This window comes from Telmatherina bonti (genome assembly GCF_933228915.1).
Source record: "Telmatherina bonti genome assembly, chromosome: 7".
Taxonomy (NCBI): Eukaryota; Metazoa; Chordata; class Actinopteri; order Atheriniformes; family Telmatherinidae; genus Telmatherina; species Telmatherina bonti.
This window is the reverse complement of record NC_136625.1, coordinates 26676779-26689780: the sequence shown is the minus strand read 5'-3', so window position 1 is coordinate 26689780 and position 13002 is coordinate 26676779. Positions and strand designations below refer to the sequence as shown.

Below are 13002 nucleotides of genomic sequence, written 5' to 3'. Positions count from 1 at the left end.
GGTTACATAACTTCTGATGTCGCCTCCAGAAGATCTAAGGCGTCTGATTGGAAAAACTTTCTGAAGACTTAAATGTAATTTCAGAGCAATTGTAATTCTGCTTTATCCTTATATTAGCAAATATTTCAGACATGATGAGCCTCAAAGCAAAGACATTTGTTTTAGGAAACAATACCTAATTTAAATAATCATTTCTCTTAAGCATAAATGCCTTTGTCCATTAGCAACTATTTGTTTAAAGCAGCATCAGTGGTGCAAAAGGCCAATAAAGCGGGTTATAATGCGAACTGCCAGAGGTATTTTCTGTTTTGAACACTTATTAATATAATAAATACAGTCATTTTTACATTATTTTTCAGTCAGCATGGTCAGATTTCTTTCAAAAACTGAACCAAACCAAGCTGAGAGGACATACAGAATGTTATTTGTCTTTTTAATTAAAAATCCATTAGCTGTTTGACTCTACACCAGGATCTCTAACATGGAAAAGATCTGCTCTGCCTCCTGAGCACTCCCAGTTGGAAGTTCACCAGCATCTGGCTAGAGGCTTATTTTCCACCCTGGGATCCTTCCAGTGGTTCTGCTGCTTCCAGGAAAACTAAATCAGACCCCACAAATAATGTTGGCTGGACAGACACAGAGGAAGAAGACAGAGATCAAAAGAAAGCAGGAAGCACTGGAAAAATTATTGGTTTCTTTCATCTTTTGAAACATTTTATTATAAATTAGAACAAAGAAATAAAGCTTGCAGTAAAGCAGTCGTAATCGACCTTGTCTTTGGTATTTCTCTCAATAAACTGTGTGTAGCTTGCATGGGTTAAAACTGTTTTAACTGAACAGACTTACCTTTTAATCTGACATCCTAAATAATACAATACAAACTCTGCGCATACGATAAAACAGGTCAATACTGCAAAATCACACAATTAGAATACTGGTTTAACAATGAGCTTGGTGTTAAAAGACCATTTCTATCATTCTGGAAGTCAACATATTAAAGCATTAAAAGGTCTCTGGTTTAACTTTTTATGTTTTTCACTATTAAACCATCTGGCAGGCTTTGAATTTTAACTGGAATAGGTTTTTATATAAGCATTTGATTAGCTGTGGAGATTATATAATCCAACAAACTCAATGGTTATATTTCGTTCAATTGTTCAAACTGATTCAGCAGAGACTGAAATAGACTGACGTTTAGCTTTAAAACACTGGATCTCATAATGGTAAGCCTCTTATTGACAATATAAGTTATTATGCTCTTATAAACGTTTTTATGGCCCTAATTGAAGATAAGGTTATAAACTTGCTCTCTTGAGTGAAGTTTAAAGCGTAATTCTGATCCATAAAGGTTACAGACTCTGCATTTAAAAAACTACCTCAGAGCAGAATACTTTAGTCTCACTCTGATACATGTGTAAAAAACCATAACTGTATAAGTGAACAAGAGCGTTTTTTTTTTTTTTTTTAACTGGGATGAATCCCACTTCATGATCATTCATGACTTCTGTTACATGGCAGGCACTGCACAGGTTTTAGGTCATTCCATGTCTATTGTGCCATGACAAATATCCTCTACAGTGATCATCAGACTGTCCAGCTGTTTTACAGATAGCTAGACAGTCTGAAGGAAAAGGGAAATTCATCCTTCTTTTTTAGAAACACCTCTGTGAAGCTTTCTGATGGACAGATATCTGGATTCAGACTGACAACTGGAAATGTTCTCTTTGCTTTTCTCATGTCTTGTTTGATGATCTGGTGTGTGTGTGTGTTGTGTGTGTGGCAGTGGTGGACCTGATCCACAGTCATTTAGAAATGCAGTGATTAAATATCTGGTTATCTTTTTTGTTTAGACCTTGTGAATATTTTTAACTGCTGAACAATCATCAAACCATGATTTCCTCATGTGTCCTTCATTATGCTAATAGGCAAAGATGACATCATACATCATTTGATTTCCGCCATCCCATGCGTACAGCTTCTTGTCCAGTGGGCAGTAAGCCACCTGGGAGGTGTGCGTGTGAATATTTGTAAAAGCCAGACTTGGCACGGTATGTGTGAGAGTATGTGTGTCGAAGGCATACGTCACATTGGCATAGCGACGCTCTATACTATCAACTGCGTACAGCACGCCGCACACTAGGAAAGTATTGCCGTAGCGACCACGTCTGAGACCTGTGCGAAAGGTTCTTATGGGCTGAAGGTCTCTGGGATGGAGGTGGATGAGGAGGATTACTTCCTGGTGGAATCCCTCGGTGTCCAGAGCGGGATAAAGGAGCCACAGTCCAGATTCATCTACAGCAAACTCCACCTGCAATATCAAGCATGGTGGGGATTATAAAGGACTTATATTTGGAAGTATCAAATCTCATTTCAATGAAAGTTCACATTCCCGTGCCTTCAGATGAGTGTAATAAGTCTAAGCCTTCCAAACTTCCAGTGGAGAGATTATAAACTATCCACGTCATGCATTAAAACCATGTAATGCACAGCTCCCCGTTGCTTAATCCTTTCTTTTGTTAGTGTTGTTTTCAGCATGTTTTGCTGCCTCTAAGAAGCCAAAAAACCTGTGCTTGACTACTTTGGTAGGTAAGAAGTACATTTATTGATTCTGATGTTGTGTTTTAGCATTAAGGGTAGAAATGGGAGGAAAAGCAATCAATCTAACTCATCCTATGCCAGTACTCACCGTGAACCAAAGGCAAAAAATTAAATAAATCAAATTATAGAATAAATAAATTAAAAAAACAACTACAAACCTGACAAATTTACTTAAGAATTAATGTACATATTAAAAATATGTAGTGTGCTGATGTTTTTACTGAGTTTAAAGAAAGCCAGAATACCTGATTTGAATTATTTACACTTACTGCAGCTCCTTGCTAACATAGTTTTTATTAGTAGAATCACTGTCAGAAAAACTATTGTTTTTGACCCTCTCATCTGATTTTGAGAAATCTAAACAAAAGAAAGTACTTCCACGAAAGCTGACTGATGTTTTCAGGATTTTTTTTCCGACATCTTCAGCAGCTGCTTCTACCTCTTACTATGAGCCCTTTTGACCTCTTTAGTGTTGATTTTTCCATCACTAACCTTTACTCACCCCAAACTGTCCCAAGTGTACGTTTGTAGTGTATGTAAAGCATTATGCAGTGTTCCCGGTATGGGCATTCACAATGCCTCTTACTTCAGTCTGCGTCCTGTGAACTTGCTCCTCCAGTAAAGCATCATGTAGAGTTGTCCAGGCGGACACGTATCTGTGTCTCAGGTCGTATCGTATGACGTCCCTGCTGAATGCACGGTTGTAGTAAAAAGCTCCATTATACACGACGTGGCCTGTTCCAGTGAAACTGTAGGGCAGCTTGTATGAATTACTCGTCTGACCTGAGCAGTAGGAACACACACACAGAGCACTCAGGACCTAGGGGTAAGGTATGATCACCTCATCCATTAAACTATGGCATGGGTTTACAAAGTGGGAGGCAGGTCTCCAAACAGTTTTAGGGGAGGCTTAGTAAATGGAGGGTGAAATGGTTGAAAAGTTCAAACAGTTCTAGGAAAAACATACGGTTTTCTCAAAATCAGATATGAATAGATACCTTAAGGCAGACCATGTATGTTTTTAGTATAATACAGTTATATCAAACTGATTATTTGAGTTCACATGGATTAAACAACCCAATTATTTTCATATGCACATCCAAGAATTAAGCCAATCTGAAAAGGTGGAATGTGATATCTTTTTCCAAACTTTATCTGAGAGGAAGCCTAACGTCTCACACTATTAGAACCTAGATGCATTGCAATTTATATATGTAGTACATTAGATAAACATTTAGTTCAGCAGATATTCAAACACTCCAACAAATTGTTTTCTTTCCAAACCTCTCAAAAAATCCTGGTCACATGATGAAAATTAAAATATGTCTAAACTGATGTGATGGACAAAATAAAAGAAACTATAACAGTATAACTTAAATATTGGCTGTTGCTGAAAGCATTAACACCACTCATATGCAATATGAACATGTCCTGAAATGCGTACAACAGGATTCCCACCTGTTGCAGTAATACTTTTATTTTTTTTATAAGCATATTTAAACTTAAAGAGAGAGGAAATGCTCTTATGTTACAAAATGCTGCTTAGATATCTAATGGTAACAAGCTCTTGATTATAAGTAGGCTACAAGTAACTGGGTTGCGTTATACTCATATCAATGATATTCATGATGTTGAAAGAATGACACCTAATTTACCTGCTTTTTTTCTTTTAGGACCTGGAAAATCATCTGTTTGGCTGTTCATGATATGTTATTGCAAATGCAGAAATATTTAAATTCCAGATTGCTTAGAAACTTGACTACATCACTTCAACTGCTGTGATAGATAGATAAATAGATAGATATTTCTTTATTTCAGACAAAATAACACAATTTAATCAACAGGCTAAAAAAGTAGCAATTATTATAGCGTCCGAAAAGGAGCAGGATGAAGCAATGCTTATGTATTCCTGCCCCCCTTTACAATTATAATCTTTAATCTTTGATGAAAAAGATAGATAGATAAAAGATAGATTAAAAGAGGAAAACCTCGGAAACTATTTTTATCTTAAATCTCAGGTCCTAGTCCTCTGCTCTGTAAACTATAAATTCATCACCAATTATAATATTTAATCTTTGATTAAAGATCACAGCAATTATAATCTTTAATCTTTGATTAAAGATTATAATTGCTGATGAATTTATAGTTTACAGAGCAGAGGACTAGGACCTGAGATTTAAGATAAAAATAGTTTCCGAGGTTTTCCTCTTTTAATCTATCTTATATCTATCTATCTTTTTCATTATATTATATTACATTACATTACATTATATTATATTATATTATATTATATTATATTATATTATATTATATTACATTACATTACATTACATTACATTACATTATATTATATTATATGAGAACCTGTTAACTCTGACTAATCTGACTGTAATACAGAACATAGAAATGATGGAATTAAAACTAAACACAGGACAGGGCAGATGCTGGGTGTTACAAGATTTGGAAAGAATATTTGAGCTATACACATATTTCTTACTTGAAAAAGAAACTGGAGGAAACAGAAAACAGAAAAATTCATCATCTACAAAACTCACATACTTGAAATCAAATTTTGGCAGCTTTTTGAAAATGACTTTTTGGGTTAAAACTACATATAACTTGATGGTTAAGCCCTGAGGAAATCATAACTTTTTAATCGTCTTCTACATCTACAAACTGCTGATACCTGACTTGAAGGCTTCCATGTCTCGAAACTCCAACAGATTATTGCCATAGTGACCATTGGTTAGGTAAATGACATTGCCATGGCCACGAGCATCTCTCATCCACGCTCCATCACTCAGGCCGTAAGAGTTCTGTTGGACCGGTTCAGAAATGCTAGCTACTGTGTCCTTACACACTGCTGGAAGAAGACACACAGAACATGATATTGAGAACATATGAGACACATTATTACATGTTTATTACTGTATTTAACACATTCTGATGAGCCAAAATATTACAACTACTGTTTCCTCGTATGCTGAGGAGCCTTTGCTTTTCTTTGTGTGTATATGTGTGTGTGCTTGTGTGTGTGGGATGGAAGCAGGGGTTCTACACTATTGTCCGGGGAGTAGCAATATTAGTTTTATGTCTGCCTTAAACCCATTCAACACGGCAACAAGCCTATTACATATCCCAGACAATGACATGACCTTTGCTTCATCTATAGTTGGTCATAACGGTTTGACTCATCACTGTAATTTTACCAAGCCTTTTGGTGGTCTTCAGCTGGTCAGCGGGGCTTTCTGTCCAGCTGAGTCGACTTCGGGGTCTTTGCAGAGATGGTGCAGTGGGAAATGCATCAACAGGTGGGCTGATATTGGTATCAGAAGGCAAGGTGGTACGCAGGATGGCAGGTGTGGTGGGCTGAACAGTTCGTCTGGTAGTTGTAGTTTGTTGCATAGTAGTTACCGTCATGGTGGTTGTTTGTTTTGGAGTTGTAGGAGTAACTTCATCAGTTGGTTCGGTGGTAGAGGGAACTGACTTTGTTTTGCTGGTTGTTGAGGAGGATTTTGGTTGACTGGGTGAGAACATATTTGGAGTCATTGGACTGTTGAGAAATGTTCTGACAAACGAAGCCTTGTCAGAGATCAGGAAGTCCTCTGCAGAATTTGTGGTTAAAGTAGAAATAAGATGATAAAGATAAGAGAAGAAGGGGAACTGTTTTCAGTTCTTGATGTCTGACATGAGCTATAATGTTGCTATAAAGGTTGTTACTTGGCAACTTAAAAAAAAAACACAAAAGACACCAGACTCACCATTCTTTCCTCTTCCTCTCTTCTGCTCCTCATCCTCCTTGGCCTTCTCCTCCTCTGCTTTGTAAAAGGTCACTCCTCTGATAACCACGCTGCTCTTGTCTTTACCCATCTTGTGGGTGTCTGTCTCGTTCCTGACAGGCGACTGTTGCTCCAGACCATCTTGCTGCTGGTTTTTTTTCAAATGACTTTCATAATTCTTCTGCAAAATAAAATTTTGCCTTTGTTGAGAATAAAGAGCTTCCAGCTATGACAACAATTTTGTTGGAAAATATACCAAAATACTTTGGATCCTACCTGCTTGTTGGCGTATGCAGCTGCTCCACTTTTAGGCCCTGAATGCTCCAAATCACTTATTTTCTTCTTCTTCTGCTGAGCCTTCTTGTCTTTATCCTTTTCTTTAGCTCTCTCCTTCACGCGTTCTTTCTCTCTCATTCTTTCAGTAAAATTTCGAGCAAAAGCCTGAAATATACAAACAAGTTTACATGTTTGCAGTTTGTTTCAAAGTGCCGTTCATAGGAATAAACTCAAATACTGGCACTTAGAAAATAACTAATGACAAAGGAAAAAGGTGAACAATCAAAGAGCTTAAGAATTCACTCAATGTGACACCCCCCCCCCCAAAAAAAAAAAAAAAAAAACACATCATGCATATGTGCTCATGCCAATAGTGCAACGTATTTGGAACAACAAGAGTCAATGTTTGAGCTTTCAAAGCTGGAGCAGGGAATCATTACTGCCTTTTTCCACATATTTTTCTAATTTTGCATAATAAGCATGAATGATGTCATGATTCTTGTTCATTTTTTCATCCTTGAAACTCAAAATTAGGATGAGTTCAGAGAACTTTTCACACTTTAGCAGATGAATATTTAGAACTGCTAATTCAAACTGTAAATGTGTAAAAAGTGAATTATTCTGCAGTTTTGCACTGTAGGTACAGTGTGTAAATATATGGCACTGATCCTGACATCTCACTGTACAGAAGACAAATACAAACTCTTTTTAATCTGCTTCTATAATTAAATCAACCATAGATAATTCTACGTTTATACATTTGAACAGTTAAACCTAGAGATAAGATAAGATAAGTTTCTAAGATTTGAGCATCTCCTGAGTTGGAGTCTGCATGTACGGGACCCAACTGTCCAGATTATGCTCTTTGCTCTTCTAGTTATGGGTAGACTAGCCAACCATTACTTATGTAGCAATGGGGATGTTACCTGATGCACTGAGATGTACCTCACTCCATTTCTCTAATATATTAATGTATAAATATGTGCCAATTGTCTCTAACTTATTTCTCCTTTTTTCCACAGGTCTTCCTGAATAAGTGCAGTTGTAAATCTTGTTCTGTCTTTCCTGTCCTCTCCACCCCAACCAGTCGAGGTAGATGGCTGCTCTCCCTGAGCCGGATTCTGCCTGAGGTTTTCTTCCTGTTAAAAGGGAGTTTTCTCCTTCCCACTGTCGCCTCGTGCAGCTCAGGATGGGGGATTGGATTGAAGTCATGATTCGATGTAGTCAGTTGGTTTCTATTATAGGTTATGTATGAATTGGCTTGAAATAATGTGTATATTGAGTCATGTATGTGAAGTACCCTGTGCCAACATTGTTGTGAAGTGGCGCTATACAAATAAGGCTGAATTGAATTGAATAAGTTTATTTTCTAAGGCACAATTCAACAACAGGTTGATTCAGTGCTTTACAGAGACGTTAAAGCATGAGAAAATAAGTATAATTTCAAATTAAAAGCAAGAGAAAAGGGAAAAAGTTTATACAACAATAAATAAAAACTATTAAAAACATGGTCATATAAATAAAATCAAGCTTAAACAGCAGATTTGTAATTTTAAATTAGAAACTGTTCAAATGCAGATGGGAAAAGATGGGTCTTTAAATTGGACTTGAATAAACTGAGTATTTCAGCTGATATGAGGCTTTCTGGGAGTTTGTTAGAGACATGTGGAGTTTAGAAGCTGAATCCAGCTTCTCTATGTCTGGTTCTGTATCTGGGAACTGATAAAAAGCCAGATCCAAGTGACCTGAGGGGTCTGTTAGATTCATACTGGGTCATGAAATCACTGATGTATTTTGTTCCTAAACCATTCAGGGCTTTATAGACCAGCAACAGAACTTTAAAGTCTATCCTCTGATGGACAGACAGTCATTTTAATGATATTTTCAGTGCATTTTCAGATTAAAAAGGCCTTTGAGATGCATAGTCCGACATATTCTCTTAGCTCTGTGTCTGACAAACAGCAGTTTATATCGTCTTTGTTTTAAATTTATTTACAGTATTTTAGTATTATCTCCTGCTATTATAACCTGTGTTACATTTATTTAAAAAGTGCCTTCTAAATTAAGTTATTTTCATATATGTATTACTTTCATTACTCAAAATAAGTTACCAATCAGTACTGATATGGCAACAATCCACATCTTAGGGGTCAGACTACAAATTTTGAGGTGCATCATCAACTTCCAACATTTTGCTTCAATTTGTTAAACAAAATTAATTAAAACTCCTACATTGTTACAATTTACTCACAAATATTCAAATAGATACAGTAATGGCTTGGATCATAACCTGCAACATACACTGTAGTTTTCCTCACCGATACTACAGCAGTACATTTGTTGGTATACTGGAGAAACATGTGGATCTATAAAAGGATAGAATAACAATTCAGGAATAGAACTAGAGTATTGCTAGTCTTAACTACTGGGTAGTTATTCTATAACTAGCTATTCTAAAAGTTAAAAAAAAAAAAAGGACAACATAAATGAGGAGTAATTTTCCTGTATGCTCTGGGCTGGGATACAATGAATTGTTCCAATGCTCCAACTTTGTCTTCTTTGTTTAGTTGTATTGTGGGACAGCTGGAGGTGTTTAATGTACAACTCAACCACAGACTGTCCCTCAGCAACCAGTAAAGACAACTCTGTTGAACCCAAATACACGATGAGGCACTAAATGTTCTCATTCTGATAACGAAAAAACATGAGAGCTGCTTTAGTGTGATTAAAGATGCAGTTTGTCAGCTTAGACAGTTCTTTACAGTACAGGTTTATATTTCAATTTCTTCACAGAAGACAATATATAGTTTGTGTGTGCTCACCTTCTCCATGTTGTCGACCCGGGTCAGAAGTTTGGTGGTGACAGAGTTCAACTTTAACAAGTCCAACCCATAAAGAGAGCCTTCCAGCAAGTCGATGATGGTTGCCAGCTAGAAAGACAAACCACAGAGATGAATGGCAGGAACATGAAAGAAGGTCAGAGGAAGAAGAAAACATTAATTATGGAAAACATCTTCTTACTCAAAAGTCCTTCAAGAAGTGATTTGTAGCAAACAAAAAACCCTTTGTGTGCGCGCACGCGTGTGTGTGTGTGTGTGTGTGCATTTCTACCTTGATGTCATTTTTGCTTGCTTCCTGTAGTTTTTTAAATCTGTACTCTCCCTCGCACGGGTTGACAGCTGAAGGTGGAGCCATGCACACACACTGCTTGCAGTCTGTTCCCTTGGTAATTGTCTCTACAGTGTAAAAATCCTGAGGCAGTGTTGCCCTGTCACTGTCATGGAAACGACTGCAGTCAGATCGCTTGATGGGTCGGACGACACAGCGGCAGACACAATCAGATCCGGATGACACCGTTTTTACTTTGTCATAATCACCCAGCAGCTGAAAAAGAAGGACCAAGCATTCTGTTTCATACAGCTCAGATTAAATCATTCATTTGTATTTTGAATAGATTTTTTTTATTTTAGGGGAGGGGGGTAAGATACAATAAGCAGATGCACAATGTTTAAAATGAAAAAATGTGATGCAACATGAGTGAGGATGCAGCTGCAGCAGTGGTGATCTTCCCTGAGGAAGAGAGCAGCACGCGTTTACAAACAGGCACATTTTGGTTTGGAGCACTTACAGTTTGAAGGATATTATATAACCAAGAGGGATGCAAATGGTTACTGTAGTGTGGACACACACTTACACACATGCAGCTCTAGGTCTGATGTTTCCCATCATTTAAGCTTAACTGACAATCATGGGGTTTGGGTTGTGTTTAAAGGAAAAATCAAGTGCTGGCCAATAAAGAACTGGTGTGACAAAAGCTATGCTTAAATCTCACTGCATATGGGACATTAGAAAAAAAAAAACACAAATCTGAAGAGCAAAGTGCTGTATTGTCTTGTAGTTTTGGTTTGATGAGGCATATATGGACATTTAGCAGGATTTCAATATAAGATCAAACACTGTTTGGTTACAGGATGGTTTAGTGATGCAGCTGAAGGATGTTTCCTGGACAGGGTAAAGTTAAACACACCATTGACTGCAATTCTGGCTATTTAGAGCCTCTTGTTATATATTAATTTTTAATATTGTTTAATTTTTAATCAAACATAAGGTCCATAAATAATAACATTTCAGCTACAAGAAGCTTATCAGTGAACATTCCTAAAATGTATATTTTACTATGTTAAATGTTGCTTATTGTGATGTAAAATAAAAATAGTGCCTTAATAAATCTTAATTACTTATTATTGCACCAAGTTTAGCATTTGTAGTAGGCAATTTGCAAGGACATGTCCATGGGGGAGTTTAGGGCAGAGCAACCCCCTAAAACCCTACTGCTGCCCCCCCCCCCCCCCCCCCCCCCGCCAGGTGCTACCCCAAAGACATGCAATCAAATTCTTACAAGTATGTGGTGTAAACTGATCTTCAGCTGGGTAAACCTCAGATGCAGCATGTGATGTACATCATGTATATGTTTTCCTACATCATTGTCTTACCAACTGCCTATGTGGGTGATGATAATTGTCATCAAATACGTTTGTTTGCAAAGGTTTACCATTAAAGGTAATAAACTGCGCGCTAGAAAAACGACTTACCTGGCTTATGATGTTCTCCTGGTTGTCTAACTCATCCTCCAGAGGTTCCGTGGTGGGCTGCAGAACCCTCCCCTCTCTCCCGGGGATGTGTTGCCAAGCTCCCTGCTTACTTTCTTTCTCTTCAGGCGCATTGTTTTTAGGTTCACTGAGTTTTTCGGTTTCGTTCAACACCATCTTAATCCGGGTATCGTCCACGCTTTCATCCACCGCCTGAGCATCCAGTCCGCGAAGGGCACAATAAAAAATGAGCAGGGACAGTAAACACCTCATCTTGAAGCAGAACTAACAGCACTGTGAGTTAATTAAGTTGTCTCGGGTGTTTATCAGGTTTTCTTACTGCAATAACTAAACACCCAATAGTCTATTAAAACTCAACAGCAAGATTTTTTTTCTTCCAGACGTATATCAGCAATTTTCTCAGACATTCCAGGTTTAACTTGGAGGACAAAAAGTGCAGCGACCATCAAAATAATCAATGATAAAGTTATTTAAAATCACTTCTACACCGTCTCGTGACGTGTCGGCTCAGTGAATGATAGCTACCACAGCAAAGCTCTGCACCGGCCCTGGTCCAAATGGGACTGACAGGGCGCGAGAGGGCAGGACAAACTCAGCTTGGACACTTAAGATAAAATACTTGAGTTGCCAGCCAATCACAACAACCGTATCATTACATTGCAATGAACGGAGGTTCTGATTGGTTAAATGTGAGCTGCGGTCACTTTTAACAATCTTGCAGGTCTACTGATGAGCATGATAATTAAAAAAAACCCAAAAACTTATGTGAAATATTGTGTGCGGAATTAAAATGTTGCGTTTAATATCTTGGAGTATTTAATGGCACTGAAGCCCAACCTGAACAGATTTATTGCTATTAACTGAACCCACTATTGGTTTGATTAAAAGATGTCACTTTTTTATCTAGACAAACTTAACTCTAAAGATCAATGAAAAATAAGTAATATTTCACTTAAATTTACTATAAGCAGTCTCAGTCTAGCTTAACTTTTGAAATACCATTCAACAACTCTGTACAGGCCATCTTTAAAACATTTCAGAGAAAAAAATCTAATTTATGAGAAATCCAATAGGCTGTGTAAAATACTGTTGTTTTGAGACTATTTTCAGATCCCTCAAAACCCCTCTTTATCATCATGATGAAAACATTCTTTATACTAAATAAGGAAAAAAGATCAATAACCTATATTCCAAGTTCCAGCTTTGTCATCAGTCCAGCTTTCCAGTCATGAGTTTGAATGTTTCCTTCAGAGTAAACACAAACCTTCAAAGAGAAAGCTGGAAGCAAAAGCAGAATGTTTTTCCAACAGCTAAGCTGCTGTATAAATCAAGTTAACTAAATAATCTCCAGTTGTGATAGAAAAAGTGTCCTATTGGACAAAGCTTGTCAAGATCCCAAACTGATGCAGGATCCTCTGCACTTTATAGGTTTATCTAGACCCACAGTACTTATTCAAAAGAATAAGTGGGAATTTTTTTTTTTACAAAAATATATATTATGAAGGTAAAAATTAAATAACAAGACAACAACAAAAACATACTGACACTGGGAAAAGCAAGTGGTGCATAGAAACATTCTCAAATGAAAAAAATAATACATCCTGCAATCATGAGGTAATTTCATGTGTAATGTGTTTTTCATGTATGCTTTGTCATTTTAATTGAAAATGAAATGGGGAAAAAAGGATGCATGAGGTTGGGATGTTTTTAGGAATAAATTCTGGAGGAGTAGTTCCTCA

At 37.1% G+C, this 13002-nt stretch overlaps 1 protein-coding gene across 1 annotated transcript; it reads right to left on the bottom strand.

Moving 5' to 3' along the window:
* Positions 1-243: 243 nt before the first annotated feature.
* On the bottom strand, positions 244-11807 carry olfml2bb (olfactomedin-like 2Bb). The gene is made up of 9 exons (XM_079244313.1): positions 11246-11807; positions 9765-10037; positions 9476-9583; positions 6654-6818; positions 6360-6558; positions 5808-6203; positions 5285-5461; positions 3185-3381; positions 244-2308 (listed from the first exon to the last, which is right to left on the bottom strand). Exons 1-9 carry the CDS (start codon positions 11513-11515, stop codon positions 1919-1921), a joined length of 2175 nt encoding a protein of 724 aa, XP_079100439.1. The 5' UTR covers positions 11516-11807; the 3' UTR covers positions 244-1918.
* Positions 11808-13002: the final 1195 nt, after the last annotated feature.

Bases quoted from the DNA above. Each gene is read 5' to 3' on its own strand.
- olfml2bb (XM_079244313.1), bottom strand. From the start codon at position 11,515: ATGAGGTGTTTACTGTCCCTGCTCATTTTTTATTGTGCCCTTCGCGGA. The intron at 9,584-9,764 runs GTAGAAATGCAC...TTGTCTTTCTAG, and splicing joins CAAGCAAAAATGACATCAAG to CTGGCAACCATCATCGACTT. The intron at 5,462-5,807 runs GTAAAATTACAG...GTCTTCTTCCAG, and splicing joins GAAGACCACCAAAAGGCTTG to CAGTGTGTAAGGACACAGTA.